The sequence below is a fragment of the Arachis hypogaea genome, chromosome 19 (genome assembly GCF_003086295.3).
Source record: "Arachis hypogaea cultivar Tifrunner chromosome 19, arahy.Tifrunner.gnm2.J5K5, whole genome shotgun sequence".
Classification (NCBI taxonomy): Eukaryota; Viridiplantae; Streptophyta; class Magnoliopsida; order Fabales; family Fabaceae; genus Arachis; species Arachis hypogaea.
Window position 1 is genome coordinate 170,698 of NC_092054.1, and position 20,119 is coordinate 190,816.

The 20,119-nt window shown below is 35.5% G+C and overlaps 4 protein-coding genes across 9 annotated transcripts; 2 read left to right on the forward strand and 2 right to left on the reverse strand.

Moving 5' to 3' along the window:
* The first annotated feature begins 1,211 nt into the window (after window positions 1-1,211).
* Window positions 1,212-2,510, forward strand: LOC112752092 (uncharacterized). Of its 2 annotated transcripts, none has more exons than XM_025801490.3 (3): window positions 1,212-2,073; window positions 2,160-2,211; window positions 2,285-2,510. In XM_025801490.3, exons 1-3 carry the CDS (start codon window positions 1,675-1,677, stop codon window positions 2,395-2,397), a joined length of 564 nt encoding a protein of 187 aa, XP_025657275.1. In that variant the 5' UTR covers window positions 1,212-1,674; the 3' UTR covers window positions 2,398-2,510. The 2 variants fall into 2 exon arrangements, with proteins under 2 accessions (XP_025657275.1, XP_072084771.1); XM_072228670.1 differs by having other exon boundaries at window positions 1,345-2,069; window positions 2,155-2,211.
* A 308-nt stretch (window positions 2,511-2,818) lies between these two features.
* Window positions 2,819-10,306, reverse strand: LOC112752089 (DNA mismatch repair protein MLH1). Of its 4 annotated transcripts, none has more exons than XR_003176547.3 (16): window positions 9,914-10,306; window positions 9,589-9,834; window positions 9,240-9,374; window positions 8,937-9,147; window positions 8,067-8,215; window positions 7,718-7,816; window positions 7,347-7,413; window positions 7,101-7,236; window positions 6,336-6,430; window positions 6,140-6,248; window positions 5,694-5,859; window positions 5,363-5,524; window positions 4,856-5,027; window positions 3,809-3,969; window positions 3,213-3,386; window positions 2,819-3,102 (listed from the first exon to the last, which is right to left on the reverse strand). XR_003176547.3 is itself a non-coding variant. In XM_025801483.3 (15 exons), exons 1-15 carry the CDS (start codon window positions 10,166-10,168, stop codon window positions 3,342-3,344), a joined length of 2,208 nt encoding a protein of 735 aa, XP_025657268.1. In that variant the 5' UTR covers window positions 10,169-10,306; the 3' UTR covers window positions 3,120-3,341. The 4 variants fall into 4 exon arrangements, 1 of the variants encoding a protein (XP_025657268.1); XR_011877996.1 differs by having other exon boundaries at window positions 5,359-5,524; XR_011877995.1 differs by lacking the exon at window positions 2,819-3,102 and having other exon boundaries at window positions 3,120-3,386; window positions 5,359-5,524.
* Window positions 10,307-10,562: 256 nt separating this feature from the next.
* LOC112752091 (uncharacterized) lies at window positions 10,563-13,729 on the forward strand. The gene is made up of 9 exons (XM_025801489.3): window positions 10,563-10,784; window positions 10,862-11,006; window positions 11,083-11,210; window positions 11,336-11,407; window positions 11,791-11,920; window positions 12,015-12,121; window positions 12,468-12,509; window positions 12,975-13,187; window positions 13,402-13,729. The coding sequence occupies exons 1-9, from the start codon at window positions 10,563-10,565 to the stop codon at window positions 13,468-13,470; spliced, it is 1,128 nt and encodes a 375-aa protein (XP_025657274.1). The 3' UTR covers window positions 13,471-13,729.
* Window positions 13,730-14,776: 1,047 nt separating this feature from the next.
* On the reverse strand, window positions 14,777-18,009 carry LOC112752088 (uncharacterized). Of its 2 annotated transcripts, none has more exons than XM_025801482.3 (6): window positions 17,788-18,009; window positions 17,472-17,542; window positions 17,078-17,183; window positions 16,530-16,662; window positions 15,910-16,062; window positions 14,777-15,218 (listed from the first exon to the last, which is right to left on the reverse strand). In XM_025801482.3, the coding sequence occupies exons 1-6, from the start codon at window positions 17,862-17,864 to the stop codon at window positions 15,192-15,194; spliced, it is 567 nt and encodes a 188-aa protein (XP_025657267.1). In that variant the 5' UTR covers window positions 17,865-18,009; the 3' UTR covers window positions 14,777-15,191. The 2 variants fall into 2 exon arrangements, with proteins under 2 accessions (XP_025657267.1, XP_025657266.1); XM_025801481.3 differs by lacking the exon at window positions 14,777-15,218 and adding an exon at window positions 15,379-15,639.
* Between the last annotated feature and the right edge of the window lie 2,110 nt (window positions 18,010-20,119).

The following is a 20,119-nucleotide window of genomic DNA, read 5'->3' on the forward strand; positions in this document are numbered from 1 at the left end:
CGACAAAATGGGAGCAAGTTCAGAAGATCGGATCTAGAAGATCCGACAATAATGCGGTTCCTTATGTGTCACTTGCAAAACGTATGGACTGCCTATAACTTTTCTTTCTTTAATTTAATACTCTTCTCCATCATATCATATTCTTACGGTAAATATGCCTTCGCTTATTGAATTGTTCAAACATTTATTTTACTCCCCGGATCCCTCTACTACAACTAGTACCTACATTAGTTATTCTTTCAAACACAGTATAGTATTAGAGTAACTTGAAACACATTGGCATAAGCAGTAGTGATCTTGATGCCATGCATTGGAGATTGTATACTCCTGCTTTAGCATTTTGGTCTTTAATTAAACGCTATATAAGCTACCAGGCACAGGACAGGACACTTGGAAATGAAACCCAACATTTTATTTTCTTCTACAATTTCATTAAGAAAACAATAAAAATATAAAAGAATGAATGATCATGGTCCATTTATATATACTGTAAACAAAAACGGCATGTACCATATAATAAGACAAGTGTGACATTATATTATAAAAAATATATAGGGAATCCCGATTTCCTACTCTTTCAAAAATAGAGATAAATGAGTTCATGTGTGCACAAGGACGAAATTAGATTGAATTTTAAGAAAAAGACCAAAACTTAATTTTGTAATGAAAAGGAGATCAAAACAAAAATTATATATATTAATTTGACCATGATATCCCCTATTTCGTAGTTCAAGAATTAATTGATCACAAATTTAAATTTTATTTGTTTTGGTTGTCGTTGGTCAATGAATTGTTACATATACAAAGTTTAAACAGACAAATAAATTGACTATTCGATCAACTAAAAAGATGTTAAACAAATTTTTTTTTTTGGTATTTCATATTTGTTAAACTAAAATTTTATATAATTAAAAATTAAAGTTTGGACTTGGGCCATTGTCCCTTCCGTTCAACAAGGCTCCACCACTGGCCGTTGACTTGAGGATTCATTATACATGTTCGTCCTTCTATTTTTGCACCATTTTAGCATGTATTTGGGTAAGATGCGACATATGAGACAAAGGCCCACACGAACAATAACGAAACATATTATAATGATAGTCATGTACAAAAACAAAGAGTCCATAATGGCTTTGTCCATTTAGCAAAAAACAAAAAAGAGTAAAGAAAATAGCAAGAGCCTATGTTGAATTTTCAAGGTTGGGAGTTGAGGATACACAACCAGATGTGATAAGAGGAATTATATGGTTTAGGTTATGGTAGAGTCTCCACTTAGGAAGTAGAGTACAAGAGTTACCACGGAATGACAACAACTCATTGACGAGCGACAAATCTTTAAATGAAATTTGGTCCCGCGATAAATTAATGCTTGATCTGTCAAATTAGAAAATACGGTGCAAAACAAAAGAATGGGCTTATTACTATTAGTTAGTTAGTAGATTACAATTTAGAAAATCCTAAGATGAGCATACTTTGAAGGGAAAAAAAAAAATCGGTAGTGTTCACAAGGAAGGATGGGAGGAAAATGAGCTAAGCCTAATGGCCAAGAGGCCAAGTATAAAAGAAAGAAATATTATAAAGAAAACTGATAGAAAGGATCGGAATTAGGTGAAAGGGGAGAGGCGGTTGAAGTTGTAGCGTAGGAAAAGAAAGGGAAGGCGAAGAGAAGAGAGAATGGAGGGTCCTGGTCCTCCTGCGAACGATATGTGCTCGGTGTGCCATGGGAACTTCAACACTCCGTGCCAATCCAACTGCTGTCACTGGTTCTGCGCCAACTGCATCATGCTCGTCTGGCACCACGGATCCGCCGTGCAGCCCTGCAAGTGCCCCCTCTGCCGCCGTCCTATCACTCTCCTCGTCCCCACCGACGACTCCCTCAGCCACCGCCACGACCCCGAGGTTGCTAACGCTCTTGACAAGATCCAGAGATACAATCGCTTGTTCGGTGAGCGTGAGGGCGGGCTTCTTCAGCGATTGCAAGATCTTCCATTCCTACTGCGTCGGCTTCTCCAGGACTTCTCCGATCCTCGCAGATCCCTTCCACTTGTCATTCGAGCTCGCGTCTACATTGCAGTTAAGTATCATATCGTATCTTCTTTACCAAATTCGATGCGATTTTCTGCTCTTGATCTCAAGCCAAGTCTTGTTTGTTTATGCAGATGATACTAAGTGTTGTGTACATCATCAGCCCTATAGACATCATTCCAGAAGGTATTAAAAGAAATTATTTCTTTCTGTTTTGTAGATAGTAACTGTCATTTATATTATATCACATTTCTGGCAGGGATATTAGGAATAGTTGGACTCTTGGATGATCTGCTCATTGTGCTCATCTGTTTCCTGCACGTTGCTGCCCTTTATAGATCAGTACTCTATCTCCGCCACGGTGGTTCCTGATCGCTGCCTGCCTCCATCATCTTTTTGTACATATTTCAAATAGTGATACTGCAAGCTTATTTCGTGTACCAAAACAAAACAAACACATTTCAGTCATTGTTGCGTTTGTTAAACCGTCATCTTCCTTTACACTTTTATTTTCTCTTGGAAATGCATTTCTCCTAGTATAGAATATAGAGCCTCCGTAGTCCGTACCCAGTTGGGAGTATCGTTTCATTCGAACCCACACAACATGTAGAAGTTGTGAGGCGATCCACCCAAATTCTCCCTTCATTCCATCTGACCAAATATGTTCCCCTATAATTTCACGACCCGCTAAAGCTGAACTGCAAATTACTTTCAGGTTACAACTTATAACCTATTATGTTGTTGATACACGATACTTGATAGAAGTAAGTTACTAATCGGGATTTGGAAATAATCTAAAAATCTGAGTATATTAATATGAGACACATTCAGCAAAGCAATTGATTTTTGTACATTACACGGTGTGTGATGGGATATTATATTTACATTTTACATTCTAAGAAAGTTCCTTACTTCAAACAAAGGAATCCTTGGTCAATCCTTATATATATCAACAAAATTCAATGGTAAACGTTAGCTGCATAACAAAACCGGAAGTATTTATCCAACATTAGGATTGGCTGCTCGAAGAATGACCACAAAGCAGGATGTCAGAATCGTTCGTTCTTGGCTGGCTAGCTGCAATGACATGAAAGTAATACACAAGAACACATCCAATTCAATTGTTCTCAAAATGCTTTTTACATTCGAAAGTACTTTACAAGAAACATGATTCAGAATCACCAGACCAAGGAAATCTTTGAGACGAGCTCCCTAAGGAAATCTTTGAGACGAGCTCCCTGAATACTATAGTTACATATTCACAAGAGCACAATATTAAAGAGGATATCGCAGAGAGCAACAATCCATATGGTTGCCTAGCATCTTTCAAAAATCTTGTATAGTTTCTCCAATGAAGCTACCTGCATAAAGTTTAAAGACACAAAATATCAATAAACGAAATAGATAATGGCAGTAGTCAAATTCCTTTTCTAAGATTGAATTGTACGTTTCTTCACATCACAAAGATCGTCTATCAATAATTAGTTCTTGGCTCATTCAACCGATAGGAAAATTAGGCCACACAACAACAATTATGACGTTATATTTTCAATTCTAAAACATGAATTTATCATTAAAAATACAAAACAAAATTATTAACACTAAACAAATCTGTTGTTCAGTTAATAAAAAATATCATCATGTGGCTCTTTAAAATGAAAAAAAGGAAATACTTCTTGCGGTAGTGACATATGGAGGATGAAATTTGCATGGCGTAAATGCTAACGATGATCAATAGATATCATTTATTGAATTATTAAATAAAAAAAAGTATGTACATTACCCGAACAAAGGTTCCATCTGTAGCCATAGAGACAGGTGGTTTTAGAAAGAGTCTCATGGAAGGAAAAAGCACATGTTGTATTGACCATTCACGCTGTGTCCATGCAGTCTCAGCTTCAGAAAGCAGTTCTTGCTCAACTTTATCATTGATCACGTCACTCCCTGACACAACGTAGCTTGGAGCTTAATAAAAATAAGCAGAAACTTGCACAAATAATGGAAGAATAAAATTCATAGCCATGTCAACATCACAAGACACCTCCCTAGGAGATTATTTTGTAATGATAGCTTTCATTTTTTCTTCCCAAATCCCAATTAGGAACCAGCAATTTTAAACCAGGTTGAATTTGAAAGAAAATTTGAACTAGGCTGAATTTTAAATGGGGTGAAGGCCGGTGTAATCAAATTTTCAATTTGAACAGAGGGTGACAAATATCAAACTCTAAGATCATTTGGACATAAATCTCTAATAACATTTATCAAAACAATATTTCACTCCTCGATGTTTTGTTTGTTCACCTATGACCCAGATATAGGAGACCGGTAAGGAAGTTGGGTTATTTGAAAGTAAACAAACTAGACATTGCTCTTATACTGACTGTCAAGTGTTGTGTCTTCTACCAACTAGCACTAACTGATAAGCAGGGAAGCTCATCATAACCACCAACTAAAGAAGCCTCCTAAAACAGTAGTATGGTATAAGACTCAATATAGACTGATCAAGGTATTTATTAATGGTCAGCATCTCCTATAGACCTAAACTCTACAAGGAGGACATTGGGTCTTCGTTAGAGGAGACCTTGCTCTATGATAATGCATGACATGGAAGTAAATGCAAGGTATAAAATGCTGGATAGTATTGTCATGTGGCACATATTTGCATGCTGATATGATTTAACAACTGCTATGTGAAACCACTTAAACCTCAAACACTTTCAAAAAGAATCAGTTGACCAAAAGGCACTGTTCAGCAGATTTTATTTTTCTTTACATTACAAAGCATCAGTGGACGTGGGTGATCCAGAAAGGAACAAGTGTGAAGTCATACCAACAACATCACAGGTATTCCCCTCCGCACAACTATCGAGCATTTTCCTCTTCTTATAAAAAAGCAAACCCTTGCCAGATGGATTGGGTAACATTGGTGGATGCATTGCATAGAAATTTCCCAGAGCAGCTGCAACTGCCTGAATGCAATTCCTTTCATCTTCCCAATTAACCTATCGGGAAAACATATATGACAATGTTTCAGCATGTTTTGGTGAGAAAAAAAAAATAGATATGATCGACAAACACTATCGACTACATTCAACTGGCAATGAATTCAATGGAATAACAAAAGGATGAAGAGGAATGCACTTTATTACAAAGAATGTAATCAAAATAAACAACAAATTCATAGATGCTACAATCTTTTGATCGTATAAACTGAAGTAACAGCTGCTAATAATATTGATGGTTCAGAAAATACTGAGAAAAGGAAATAAGATAATTTTCCATAAACAGGTGAAAATAGAGGAGAGACTTGGAGGAAGGGGGAAGGGCTATAACCTACATCATTGCCTAAGCAAAGAGCAAACTCAGGGATGTGATCCATGTCAGGTGTATACTGGTCAAGTATCACAGGAAGTCTAGAAATGTTTCCATGTTTGTCAATATGAATTCCAAAATACTCGTCCAACATTTCAGCCTTTTGTTTCAGCAGTTCTGTGTTCATCTGAAGCAAAGGGAAAGAAATACCCATATATTTATATCAACAACAAAGATTCAATAGGGAACTATGATAGGCAAATATGGTTGCACAATATATTGTAGCATTCATAAAACTGGCACAGATCTAAAACCAGCGCGTGCACGCGCGGGTGGGGTGGGGGGGGGGGGGTTACTTCTGCAATCTTCTCCTTCAAGTTGTCATCATCATTACATTCTGAAACTAAATCCTCTTCCTTCAGTGCCAAGATAATCAAGTCTTTCAAGGGGGCTGGATCACTTAGTTGTATAGCATTGAATTGGCCAAAACGGCTAAGAACTTGCTGATACATAAGCTCTTTGCTGCAAATAATTAAACAAAGAGCATCAAATACCACTCCCTTTGACCCTTTGAGCTTAAAGTATTAGGTAAAGGCCCATAAACAATTTTATATATCTGACTTAATTGATCATAAACTAGTAAATCTCTAGTAGCATGGTCAAAAACTATGTATCACAATCTGGAAACATATCAAATCATACTTTATAAGGGCTTCACAAGAAAATCTTAAATCAAATTTGTTTCAACATTCATATGCTATAAAAGTTACTTAACATATACTTTAAAAAAACACATGCCTACCTCAAGTTTACAACATTAGCAAGATAAAGATGAGTATTATGCTGCAGCAAAGCGAAAACATCATCTGCCATTCCAACATATGTACAGTGCCTTACAATGTCCATCATGCCTATAAAGTTGATACCCAGTGAAACATTTTTGACATCAACATACATCACAAAATGGAGTCATTATTATGAGTAAGGTAGATACAAACTTGGGTGACAGTTGCTATTGATATCATCAAGAAGCTGTTGGACGCTAGTTAGATCTGTAGAATCTTTTGGGTTCCTTCTTTGTCGAATTGAGTTCCTAAGAAGGGACAACACAACTTCTTTGTCACATAGAGGGATTGGGACCTAATTCAAACTAAAAAGCTTTATATATGAGACAGAAAGAGAAGGGGGAAATTCGAGAGCCCATAGCTTATATATTCCTCTCAATCCAATTATCTAAGGAGGTTTTGATTATTCATGCAAGTCCAAGCATTCCATAGAACTTAGAAGAATGTTAAGAAAAAGAGAAGAAAACATATTCAACAATTATACAGAAACTCAACTACAAGTCGTTAATATGAAAATAAGACTAAATCAAATAACAAACTTCAAACACAAATACGCGGAAGCAGGGAAGGAATTAAGTTTGACAATTTAACTATTATTATTCATAGAACCCCCCACCCACACTTTCCATCCTTGTCTAAATGGTTGTATCAAGTTTATAAGGTGTATACTTTAGATACTTTGAGATTCTACACTTGGGTAGCAAATAGGCCCTGCTCAAATAAAATGATGAATGCTGCAAAGCCTAAAAGAATGTAATAAAATTTACCAAAAACAAATGCAGATTAAGGGGTTCAAAGAAAGTTAAACATCAAGAAAGGACTATGAAATCACTGCATCTAGAAATCAATTTAAAGCCAAAGTATTAGCTTGAAGCTTGCTACATATGGGAAAAGGTACAAGAAGAAAATGGGGATCACCTTACTGCATTCAAAGTAGCTCTCTTTTCAAGATGTCCATCAAGCTTGGTTTGGATGTAGGCATGTAATCTTCCTGCAGGATCTAATGAATCTGTTCTAACCAACTTATGCACTGGAACCTTCTGTGATCTTGAACCTACCATGAATAATAATAATAATAATAGTGATGATGATAATCAATCAATTATAAAAAAATTGACAGTTGCAGAGGATAACCTAAAAAGAAAGAAGAAGAATTTCTTATACCCATTGGCAAAGGGATGAGGTTAGCCTCCTTGCTAGTAATACGAGACAGAGAACATTGATCAGCTGCCTACACAGACATGAGGCAAAATATGCAAAGAAAATGCAGGTTTTGAGTGATTGTAATTTATAAAACATAAATAAAAGACAGACTCTGCATACATGACATATCATAATTCTTCATCCAAAGAATGACTTCAATTTTTTTTAAGGGGGGGTTAAAATCCAAATTGACAAGTTGCAAATGCATAAACCGAGCAATCTGTAGGCATAATATAACTACAAATCATAGTGCTTGAGGATTAAACAGAAGACTTTCACCTGCTTTCACTAATTTCAGTTGAAAGAATGAAATTCAATATGCTAAAAAATACCTGTTCTTGGTATGTCCTTGTCTCATTGGAACTCCTCAATCTTGATTCAATCACTGACTGTATCTTCTCAATGATAACTTCCTGGTTTAAAAGGCTGACCTATCCAGAAATATGATTAAGAAAATGATGAAGTTTCATTTGCATGTTTTCAGTAGGTCTACAGTATAACCGTTTATCGGAAATACACTAAAGTAAAAGATTATCAAAAACTGAAACCAAGAGAGGAAAACAAAGGATGGGTATGGAGAAACATGTGCAGTTCAGAAGGCTTATATTATCATCATCAAAAGTTAATTAAATGGAACACTTTAATTAATTAGGACAAACAAAGTTTTAATGATAGTTTTACCTCTCTCTTTGTCGGATGCACATTGACATCAACATTTTCAGGTGGTAAAACAATTGAAATATATATAAAAGGTTTAGATGCTTTTGGCAATGTTGCTGCATAAACAATTTCAATAGCTCTCTTCAATGCTGAGCATTCAACCAATCTATCTGAAAACATGAATACAAACAATTTCATGAGAATCTACAAACAAGTAGCTCATGGAAGATACAAATACATTTTCCAAAGAAGAAATTTAAATGCACAGCAATAAAACTTAGTAATATATAACATAAAATTAACTCCCTGATTCAATTTTGATATTCTCCAGAATAGTGCAAGTTTCTAGAACACACTGAGATGAGAGGACAAGTGAGATATAGCAAAAGAGAAAAGACAGAGCAACCAGTTATATTTTACTCATAGTAAATTGAATATAAGATTATGTTATTAGCAAATATAAACTTCATAAATAAAAAAGAAAATACTAATAACGGCCCAAATATCCCACAGACTGTAGCTACTTTCGTAAATACCTCTGTCAGTTATGCATACTTTCATTTTTTCAGATATTCAAAGTAGACCAGTTAACCTAACAATTAACTTTACCATTTAATAGTTTCCCTTCATCTAGTATACTAATCCAGTCTAGGGTTGAAAACATGAGCTGGTAAAGGACACTTTATTTTTCCCTTTCATTTTGACCCAAAAGAAAAGGGTATTTTCATTAGGGAAAAAAAAAACATGAGACTCAAATGAATCATGTCACAATAACTAATGAAACAAATTCTCTGGCACCATATACTGCTAATGACAAGAGGGTTTATTGAAAACAATAAACACCTCAAAATTTTGAAAATCGCCAGTTAATGTTGTACAGATAAAATATACCATTGATAAAAAGCACCATAGTGATTTTCTTGGAAGCATAATTTGCATTGGACATGTAACCCTGCATTTCAAAAATTGAAGTAGCTGGATTGTTGTCTGAAGCTTCAATTTTCATCAGATTGCGTGCAACAGAGATGCCATAAACAGATCTGATGGCATCAAGTCTAGAAGATGTGGCAACTGTGTGGACATCTGCTCTAGTAGCTCCATGCTGATTGTAAAAGAATTACATACATTGACATTACAATGTGGCTTAGATGATTGCAGTATATAAGTTCTAGTTCTAGGGCGGTAAAGACCAACCTTTCTGCAAGAAAAACTGACATTAATGTGCTGAATAGCAAACCGACTTATTAAGTCGACAATCTTAGAATAATCATCAGAAGCGTTTTGTAATGTCTTCCTCCTTGCAGCCATGTTGTAGAAAAGATTCTCCACCTAATAACACAAGCGCAAACATCAATTAGAATTACAACTAGTTTAGTGAAATCTGCACGTTGACTGTTAACATTGAGGAATGAACTATTAATATCAAATACTGTAGAAAATATCGTGTTTACATGCAACAACATTCAAAAGTTGAAGGAAAACTGATATAAAAGGCTCAGTGAAGTTGAGGGGGAAAAGAAAGAAGGATGGGAATTGGGAGTACCATAATCTGTGTTCCTTTAACGGCGGCACAAGGCCTGGGTTCATTCTCCATGAGACCATCTCTATAGGAGACCCTGTAACCATGCAGCTGGCCTTTGGTGATGGTGGTGACGGTGACATGGGCGACGTAGGTCATGCTAGCGAGGGCCTCTCCACGGAAGCCCATGGACTTTATGGACTGCAAGTCCTCGAACGCAGACAACTTGGAGGTCGTGTGCCTCTCGCACAATATTGGCAGGTCCTCCAACTAACAAGTTAAGCAAATCATTTTTGTTGTGACTGATTAATTAGTTAGTAAATTGGATTAGAGAGAGGGAGGGAGATACTCTAATTCCGTGGCCGTCGTCGGAGACTTGGATGAGCTTGAGGCCGCCGTCCTTCACGAGGAGGTTGATGGAGGTGGAGTGGGCGTCGAGGCTGTTCTCGACCAGCTCCTTCACTGCAGAAACAGGACGCTGGATAACCTCCCCAGCCGCTATTCGGTTCACCACTGACTCGCTCAGCCGCTGGATTCTCGGTGGCTCCTTCGCTTCTTCTTCTTCTGGTGGTGGTACCGGTGATTCTTCGTGTTCAATCTCCATGTCTATCGACACTCGCAACTGACGTGACAAGGGTTACTGGTTGTTCCTCAATACTAGCGCCCTCCCTGCTTTTATTTTGGAGGGAATAATTGTACCGTTCTTGGCTTCAGAAGTTGTAACTTAGGTTAGGGCCTGGCCCGGCCCGTTAGTTGTAAAATGTAAACCCATATGGCTCTGTAAGACAATATATTTAACTTAATTAGTACAAATATAATTTTTGTGTGCAGTGCGCCGCCGGAGGACACATAACAGATTAACAGCAGCATTATTCAATTCAATTCAAATATTATATTATAGTCAAGTTCCTTCCTGGAAATAAAGGAGCCCTAAGCTAAGATTCATGTTGAAGAATTTGATATTAATATAAGATAGTTTGGGATCGATATCGATATTGATGCAGAGTAGCACGTGGAGGGTGAGGTCGTGTATCCGCTGCGAATTGGCCTCACGGCTCACGCGACCGCGCCATCGCCATCGTCATCACACTCCTCCCATGGACACCAACGCTTCTGCTGCTGGGGAACAACGCATCACTCGTGTTCTCTTTTGCGGACCCCATTTCCCTGCTTCCCATGAATATACGACACAATATTTGCAGAGCCATTCATTTATCAAGGTCGCTCCTACGATACCTTCCTTTATTCATCTCATATACTACTGCTACTGTATCTCTTAATAGTAATACCTATGTAGGTTGATGTTCTCCCTCTCGAACATGTGCCCCAAGCAATTCCCAACTATCACGTCTGCATAGTTAAAAGCATGAAGCTTGATTCACATATTATTTCTCGTGCAGCTCGGATGCAGCTTATAATGCAGTATGGTGTTGGTATCGAAGGTACTACTTTCTCTACTTGCCCAATTTACTCTCTCCGTGCTTCAACCCCTTTTACTCACCTATTTCAACAAGGTAGGCGTTGATGTTGAAGCTGCCACCAAGCACGGAATCAAAGTTGCTAGGATCCAAAGTCATGCTACAGGAAATTCTGCTTCATGCGCAGAAATGGCCATATATTTAATGTTGGGTCTCCTCCGAAAGCAAGTATGCCACCTTCCATTTTGAAAACTAAAAGTTCCCTCCTGTTTTGATGACAATTCTTTACATTCCATGCATTTGCATCAAAAGGCTGTTTAATCTTTTGGAGCCAAAAAATATTCTTCTTGCAGAATGAACTGCAAATTTCCATACAACAGAGGAAGCTTGGAGAGCCAATTACTGAAACCTTACTTGGGAAAACAGTTAGTATATTGATTCTTCTCTTTAAGACAAATAAATCTTTGTATGCCTTGGACTTGCTATCTTCTTTTCTCGTTACCTGCATTATATGGAATATTGTTTTTCTTTCTGGTGACATCATTAGTGCATATTGTTAAAATTAAGTGTCTACTGTCTACTGTTTCTCTCTAAATAAATTATATAATTTGATAGGTTGCTTGGGAAAATATATAATATGATACTATTGTCATATTGTCAAATGACAGACGTGTGTATCATGTGTAGATAAATCTTGAAGATAATATATTTTCACTTTCCATATTTGTATATCTCGCTTGGTGTGACTGTAGTTTTAGCAATCATCGAATATACTGTTTGTGGAAATCTAAACTTCATGATAATGTAGATATTCATTTTGGGATTTGGAAACATTGGAATGGATTTGGCACATCGATTGCGACCATTTGGTGTAAAAGTAATTGCCACAAAGCGGAGTTGGACTTCATGCACCCAGCACACTAGCAAATTAATCAGAAGTACGATTGCTGTGGATTATGACTAGTAGTACATAATAAACAATCCTAGTTTGTTCTTCTATTTCATGATGTGTTCCATATTATTTTGTTGAAGGTAATGTGGATGATCTTGTTGATGAGAGGGTTAATCATGAAGATATGTACAAGTTTGTGAGGAAAGCTGACATCATCGTTTGCTGCTTACGTTTAAACAGTGAAACGGTTTATGGCTTTATCCAGTCCTTCATTGTTCATTATTTCCGTTACTTTTTGCTTGTTTTCTTCCACTTTTTATTTCACTATAGGTATAAGAAGTCTGTGAAAATGTTTTTAGAACATTAGATGGTTGGTTCCAATGTCTGAAAGTTTTTCTTGGTGGTACATGATATTTTAAGTTGGTAAACAGGCATTCTTATTCGTGTTCTGTCCTATCTTCCTTGATCCTTGGTTACTTTAACAGAGATTGCTATTATACCTTTCTTTAGTAGTAAATATACCGTCTTGGACCCTGGATTCAGTTAATAGATGTTTAGATACTCATTGACATGGATGTGATTTTGTTTTACAGGCTGGTATTATAAACAATGATTTCATATCTTCCATGAAAAAGGTTTGTCATCATTGGAGATGAACTTGTGTAGTTTGTTTACTTCTCTTCATATGCTAGATCAGCTCATTATGCACTTAAGTAGAAAGAATAGTTTGTCTGTAATTGATTGTTAATTCTTGTTGACGATCTTATTCTTGAAAGAGAGATGGGAGACAAATACTAACTTGAGAGATTAGAGGATGTACTATGGGAAGATATGGTTGCAGAATTGGATATTTATTTCATATAGGTTAGATAATATATTATATGTACTGCTGAACTTGCTCAGCTAGAAGAGTCCTAACATCTGAAACAAGAGCTTTTGCTTCTTGTTTCATTGTGAATCCATTATTGCGTTCACCTGCTGTAGCATCATCAATTTGTACCATAAATGAGAAAAGGCAAGAAAAATAGCATTTGATTTAAGTATATCTAGCATTTGATGCATTAATGTCTGGCTATTATGATACAATTTAATAATTGTAGGGTGCCCTTTTGGTGAATATTGCTAGAGGCGGTCTTATGGACTATGAGGCTGTGGTCAAACATCTTGAATCAGGCCATTTGGGAGGGCTAGGAACTGATGTTGCCTGGAATGAGCCATTCAACCCTGATGATCAGATATTGAAATTTAAGAATGTTATCATGACTCCTCATGTTGCTGGCGTTACTGAACATTCTTATAGAACCATGGCTAAGGTACGTCTCCACAATTATCTGGACTTGGATCAGTAACAAGTCATTTTTAGCTGCGTTGGGAATTGTTTTGTGTTTTACATTACTGTTCTAGATCACACTAACCATTACATTCCATTATAATTTATTATCATGAGAGGAAGAGAGAGTCAGAGAGTAAGCAGGAAAACTTGTACTGTGAAAATCATAACTTTTCATGCCAATTGATCTGGCGCAGGCTGTCGGTGACGTCGTTCTTCAACTTCATGCTGGGCAGCCTCTGACAGGGATAGAGATAGTCAACTGAATTACGGCAAACTGGTCTTCAATTTACTTATTTCACAAATAGGTTAATTTGAGGTGTCGAAGCACTTTCAAAATTGTATTGTATAATGAAATAAGAAAACTGAGACTAGTTAGTGATTTGGTGTTGGACATTAGTTGATCTTTTATTGTTATAGTGAACCAACTGTTCTTCAACATTTGGTTGTGGGGAAATACATTGTCAAAGTATTTTTTTCAAATTTTACTCGTTAATTAAATTGATTCTTCAAATTTTCATTCAATCAAATTATCAATCATATTCTTCCTTAATTTTCTGTCCAAACTTTGTTTTTCTTTGTGGAGGGTTTTATTTGACAATCATATTATATATACACTAAAAATTAGTTACTATATCAATCACTTGTATAAAATATGTATTGAAATATAAAATACATATTAAAAATAAATTAAATATTTCATATATATATATATATTATGCTAATTTAGTGATTATTTTTTTTTTGTGTGCACATTATTTTTATTAAAAATATTATTTGTATATTAAAATTAATCACTAAAATTAGTCACTATGTATTTATGTATAAATACATGAGTTGTTTAATTCATTTCAATATCTATTTTGTATTATAATATGTTTAATTCATTTCAATATTTTAGTATACATCTAACATAGTTAATTTTTATTTATCTAAATTCTAAACTTGTTTGGGGCGGGGAGTTGGAACTCTCACAAAGAGGCTATATTTTAAACCTATTGTAGAATTTTAAATCCTACAAATCTTGATATACAATTTTTGAATATATTAAAAACTCGCACAAATAAGTTTAGTTTCTAAAAATTATAGCTTTTTTTAAAATCCCTACATTTGAATGAAACAGAAATTTAAAGGAAAGACGAAAAGTACAAAAACCAATTCAATGTAAGAAGAGGAGAAACAGGTGGTTTAATTAAATGAAAATTTAGAAAATCAACTATCGAATAAAATTTAAAGAATTTGAATCCTCTAAAATGAGAAAATTAGTAGTGATAAAGTGAAAAAGTAATCACTATTATTTTTGTAATTTCCATAAAATATGTAGACACTATCTTAATTTAAGAGGAATTAATTTCTCATTTTATTACTTTACCATTTTCTTTACTTTAGAGAATCTTATCCAAATTTAAAATACTGTTGACCATTTATACTTTGCGTGGATATATACTAATCTAATAAGCGCCATTTAAGATTTGTTTTGACTTTTGATTATATTCTACATTATATCTTAAGTGGCCTTTGGTCTCCCCGAACATTAGCAAGTAGTAAGGTTTTGGTCCATCGATTTTATGGTTTATGCTGTCTGAAGATGCTTTCTGGATCTCTGCCAATTGCCATATATGTGTCCCATAAGGACCTAATTGGTGTGATTTACAAATGTATTCGCCTATGGAATAGTAACGAAGGGAATCAATTAACTATATGTACTCTCTATTACCCAAATTGGGGTAGTGTGAGAGCGCGTAATGTGACACAAGTTCTAATAGCCTATATCACTATTCACTGTACATCAAAACTAGAATAAACAAAATTATCTTAACTTGTACTCCAAAAAAGAGTTTCCTCTCCAAACAATTATCCTCTTTTGTTGGATTTAATTTGGTTAAGACTTTTATTTATTCTACAAGACTTCATTTTATTGTTCTTAATCTTGGAGGAATGCAAGTATAGGCCCTAGCATATCAATGAAACACTGACGGCTTTAAACTCATTCGCCTTTCTCTTGCTCAATCTCCTGTATATATTAATATAGAGGAACCATTAGATTAAAAGCTTCCATAAGATGTCATGTTGAGAACAACACAGATAATAGAGAACATTGTCACTCTGAGAACTGAGAACATTGCCATGGACGATTTTGATCGTAGCGAATACATCTGCTTCTATACTTCTAATTATTAAAAGGAACTAACTGTTTTGCATTAAAAAAAATATTCAAGTTTCCAATAACATACAAGATATTTAATATCTTTTTAAAAAGAAAGTAAAAATAATTAGAGAATATTTTAAGATGATATGGAGAAATCCAAGTAAGAATACCAACTCTTACCCTTAGAAAGGGTAAAAGGACAACCTTCCTGCTTTTATGGTTGGTATTTCATGGGCACTAACAATGCTATCCACAACCTACAAAATCTTAGATCACCCCCTTCTACCTGAAGAATTTGAAAGCCCTGTTACTTTTGACCTATAAATTTTTCTCTCTCTACCAACCTTTCCCATATTTTTCTCCAGTGCAAGTGCAAGTTAACCACATGCTTTAAAATAGCATCAACCTTAGCATTATAATATAAACAGTTCTAATTATTTGTGCATTATTATGTACAATTCAATTCATCAAGAAAGAACACATTAATGGCTTATAACTGTAATTGAGTGGAAAAAGTTACTATGACCTTGTTACTATTTTGTCAGACATCCCTTACCTTCAGCCTAACTTCTGAGTGTGGACGGAGGAGCGGCTTCTTTGGACTTGAAGGAACAGATGAGAACTTCTGGACCAGAACTTTGAAGCATGGTACAAGTGCTATGTATAGGGCTCCCAAAATAACAGGTGATGCAGCTAACCACCCTAATAGCTGGGAAAGGTTTTCGACAAACAAATAACTATTAATATGTCATCAATATTTTAATTTTGAAAATGAAATGAAGGTTGGATCACGCAGAAATCACAGTGCAACTCAAGCAGAGAGGAATTCATTGTGAATAGAAAAACATGAATTCATTTGACAAGCTAGTAAAACAGAATATCGTACTATATCATAAGTGATTGTGATAACATTAGCAATGATTGTTTTAATACTTCAACGGAGACAATACAAGCAGCCCAACTCTCCGCATGATTAATAATTATAATATGAATTTCAAGCATCCATCCCACTATTAGCTCCATTCATTTTCGTAATATAGCTCAGTTCAACTAATGTAAAATGGATATCACAATCATATTCTGAAAAACAGGACCGAAATTGATATATTAAGCAAATAAACCACTATTAGTCTTCTTGAGACAGATACCAAAAAAGAAGGATATGGTGGTACCTACCGCATGAGCAATACTTAATAGGACTTCATGTGAAGCTCTGCCAGTAAGAACTTTCTTCAAAGCATCAGATGTTAAAGTGAAATGAGGTCCACCACAGATGAATTCACCAAAGCGTAAAAATGGTACAATGAGACTGAAATGCCAAATGAATATCCATAATTCTCACTATAATAGAATCAAGATAGAACTGCATGTATAAGAAACTACAAAAATAAACATCCATCACATGACATAATGGGGGAAGGCATACGAGCAACATTAGAAGTATCCCAGCCATTTTTCATTGGTTTTAAGGCTAACAACATATATGTTTCTTATAATATGAAACTAATCCAAAATAGATAGGGAGTGTAAACTTGAATTTCTCACTAGTAACCACTAATCACTCCTAAACCACTGGGTTCCCAGTTGGTAGAGTCAACCACATAGATCAATCAAAACTATCGGGTTCTACTAACAACCACATGAACAACAAAATACAAATACAATGATTCACCATGGCACTGGAATGCGGATGCAAATAGATATTAGAATTGAATGCAGCATACCTCAGCTCTACTGGAGTTGCAATGAAGTTTGCAAGCATGACAGTTGGGGCATGGCAATTTGAGCCAAGCAATGCAATAACGATCCCGCAGAGGAATACAGTGACACCTATTAGAAAAAAGATTAGCATGTCTAACAAAATGTAGGGAACAATTTAATTAAGAGAAATGCTAGAGGGTCATCACTCATCAGATTTATTGTTTTTGGCCATCACTTTTAGCAATCAATCCAATTCCTTTTAGTCTAGTAATCCAACAACATACTTTAGCTCACACTTTTAAATATTAATGGCTAAATGAGGGCCAAAAACAATAAATTCTGATGGCCCTAGCATTCCTCTTTAATTAAATCAGCTTATTCTAAGAATTGAATTGCAGGTAGGTTAATTAGAAATACCACATATAGGAAATACTCCCAATGTAATTCCAAGAGCAGCAGAGAAAGCCAGCTGACTGGGCTCAGCACCTCTGTAAACAAACAGCCCCGAGAAGAAATTCAGATACTATGAACCGATAAAGATTTCCATTTCAGAAACGTCTTAGCATAACCAATATTCAACACAGATTATTCTGTGATTGGAGTGAAGAATAGTCATAAACATTGAAGGATCTCTCTCTTAAATTCAGAAGCAGATCTCATCTAGTGATTACATATGCACAAAAAATAAATAGCAGATCAGAGCCGAGAAAGGGAGATAAGTTTGAAACAGAACCTTCGGAGAATCGAGATAAGAGGATCGGTGATCTTCTTCTGGAACCAACTAGTTATTCCCGTCTTCCCAGTCGCCATATTCGCCCAAAGATTTCAACTTTGAGGTTTGAAGTTTGATGAGCCACGGGATTGGAAACCCCAGCTCCAATACACACCAAAATGTTAGAGAGAGAAATAAGACAATTTTTTCTTTTTCTTTTTGGGAAGGAAAGAACTTGAACTTAGCATATATATTTTTTTATTAAATTTTATTAATTATTTTATATTTTATTATAAATTTAATTTTAATACACTATAAATATAAAAAGTTTTAGACACTAACTATATTCGTTTTCTTTTTTTTTTACATTATCATTCGCACGATTAATATAAAATAATATTATTTTTATTAATATAGTATTATATTATTAAATACATATATAAAATTTTATATATTAAATTATTTTATTAGTATAGAAAATAGTGAGGATGGATGAGAATCAATTATTTTGTTGGATTAATGATTGACTTATGACTTATGAGTGCTCACAAATCACATACAGACCTCTAAGTGCACCATATTTGTAGCCAGATTAGAGTGGAATAGCTCGATTAGTTAGCTGATAGTTTTGCAGCAATGCAGCATGTATAGCAAGCTGTCCTATTTAGTAAATTAACGAACTAGTTAGTTTGAGTTGTGTTAGAAGTTTGTTAGGCTGTTGCCAATATATCGTTCAGATTAGTTGTATATATACTAGCTCATGATAATGAAGTCATGTCTTTTGTTATTCTCTAATATCTCACACTTTGAGTCTCTTTTGCATGAAGCAAAGAAAACACTTCGCAGCTAAACAGCTTTTATCATAGTACAGTGAACATGGAGTTGTAAAAAAGTGTAACCACCCTGCGCAAGATCACATTTTTAAAATGATTCGTGTAAAGTAACGTTTGCATGATTTGTTCATCAATGGAAGCGAGCATGCATAAAAGAGTGCCAAATCAAGAGAACCAAATGATGGTTCAGTTCAACACGTTTCAAGCCCAAACAACAAGATCCAACACGAATTTGCTGCAAGATTCATTCAGCCATTTCTATTTGCACTCTAGCGAAATTCCTGGAATCTCTCTCACGAATGCTCTACTAAGTACTTTGAACTACCAACCGTGGCCAAGGTCAGCGATGATTTCCCTCAAATCAAAGAACAAGCTCAAGTTCATTGATGGAACTTCACTCAAATCAAAGAAAGAAGATCCTTCATTTGAGGCTTGGGACCACTGCAACACGTTCGTCTTGTCTTGGCTGCATGGATCTCTAAGTCCAAAAATATTCCAGAGCGTTTTGTGGTGCGATAACGCCTAGGAATTATGGATGTATCTAAAACACAGATTCTACCAAGGTGATCTGTTTGGAATTGCATATCTTGAAAAAGAATTATTCTCAACGAGACAAGGTGAGCTCAATATTACTTCCTATTACACAAAACTGAAGAGTATTTGGGAGGAATAGATGAATTTAGACCTATCTTGTGTGTTCTTGTCTGCATAGTTGAAAGTGTGGAAAGAGTCTTGAAATTATTCGAGAGTATAGAAAGCAATCTCATGTAATTAGGTTCTTTTGAGGATTGAACGATCAATATGTAAATGTGCGCTCCCAACTCATGCTTGTCAACCCCTTACTAAATGTGGCAACAGCTTTTTCTTCGCTTTTACAACAAGAAACACAAATGTTACACTCTATAGACCCTGAATCTGGATTGATGGTGAATGCTATTGAAGCCAATGCATTCAGGACTTACCAAAGCAGTGGAAATAACTTGATTAGAGGAAGAGGACGGATTCATGGGGGCAAAGGTAGAGGAAATGGTCGAGGGATGCCTAAATTATGCTTTTATTGCGGAAAGAATGGACATTTGGTGGATGCATGCTATCACAAACATGGATTCCCACCACACAGGCAAAGAAGTCAATTCAAAGGGAAGACTATATGTCAAGTCAAGTGAGCTTAATAAATTCTATTACTACTGCGAGTAATGAAGAAAAAAGCACTGAACCTTTAAGCCAAAGGGATGTAAAGGTCAACCTAGATGGCTTGTTTTCGGATAAGCAAAAGGAAGCACTCATTGTCTTGTTCCAACAACAATGCAGTGACTTTCCAAATAATGGGAATTTGGCTTCTGTACATGCACCATCTGCAGGTACCTTCTATCTTCTCTCAATTTCTAACCATATATTAAACTGTCATAACTGGATTTTGGATACAGAAACTAGTGTTCATATGTCATTCTCACTCGATTTCTTTCAATCTGTTAAAACAATTCAGTCAGTTCAAGTAATTATGCCAAATGGTTCTAAAA

Coding starts and splice junctions, on each gene's coding strand:
- LOC112752092 (XM_025801490.3), top strand. CDS start 1,675: ATGGAGGGTCCTGGTCCTCCTGCGAACGATATGTGCTCGGTGTGCCAT. Junction 2,074..2,159: donor GAGCTCGCGTCTACATTGCA/GTTAAGTATCAT, acceptor TTGTTTATGCAG/ATGATACTAAGTGTTGTGTA. Junction 2,212..2,284: donor TATAGACATCATTCCAGAAG/GTATTAAAAGAA, acceptor CATTTCTGGCAG/GGATATTAGGAATAGTTGGA.
- LOC112752089 (XM_025801483.3), bottom strand. CDS start 10,168: ATGGAGATTGAACACGAAGAATCACCGGTACCACCACCAGAAGAAGAA. Junction 9,835..9,913: donor ACGACGGCCACGGAATTAGA/GTATCTCCCTCC, acceptor TTAACTTGTTAG/TTGGAGGACCTGCCAATATT. Junction 6,431..7,100: donor GCTACTTTGAATGCAGTAAG/GTGATCCCCATT, acceptor GTCCCTTCTTAG/GAACTCAATTCGACAAAGAA.
- LOC112752091 (XM_025801489.3), top strand. CDS start 10,563: ATGCAGAGTAGCACGTGGAGGGTGAGGTCGTGTATCCGCTGCGAATTG. Junction 11,007..11,082: donor GTATGGTGTTGGTATCGAAG/GTACTACTTTCT, acceptor TCAACAAGGTAG/GCGTTGATGTTGAAGCTGCC. Junction 12,510..12,974: donor TCATATCTTCCATGAAAAAG/GTTTGTCATCAT, acceptor TAATAATTGTAG/GGTGCCCTTTTGGTGAATAT.
- LOC112752088 (XM_025801481.3), bottom strand. CDS start 17,864: ATGGCGACTGGGAAGACGGGAATAACTAGTTGGTTCCAGAAGAAGATC. Junction 16,063..16,529: donor TATTAAGTATTGCTCATGCG/GTAGGTACCACC, acceptor AACCTTTCCCAG/CTATTAGGGTGGTTAGCTGC. Junction 15,640..15,909: donor ACTCAGAAGTTAGGCTGAAG/GTAAGGGATGTC, acceptor CAAATTCTTCAG/GTAGAAGGGGGTGATCTAAG.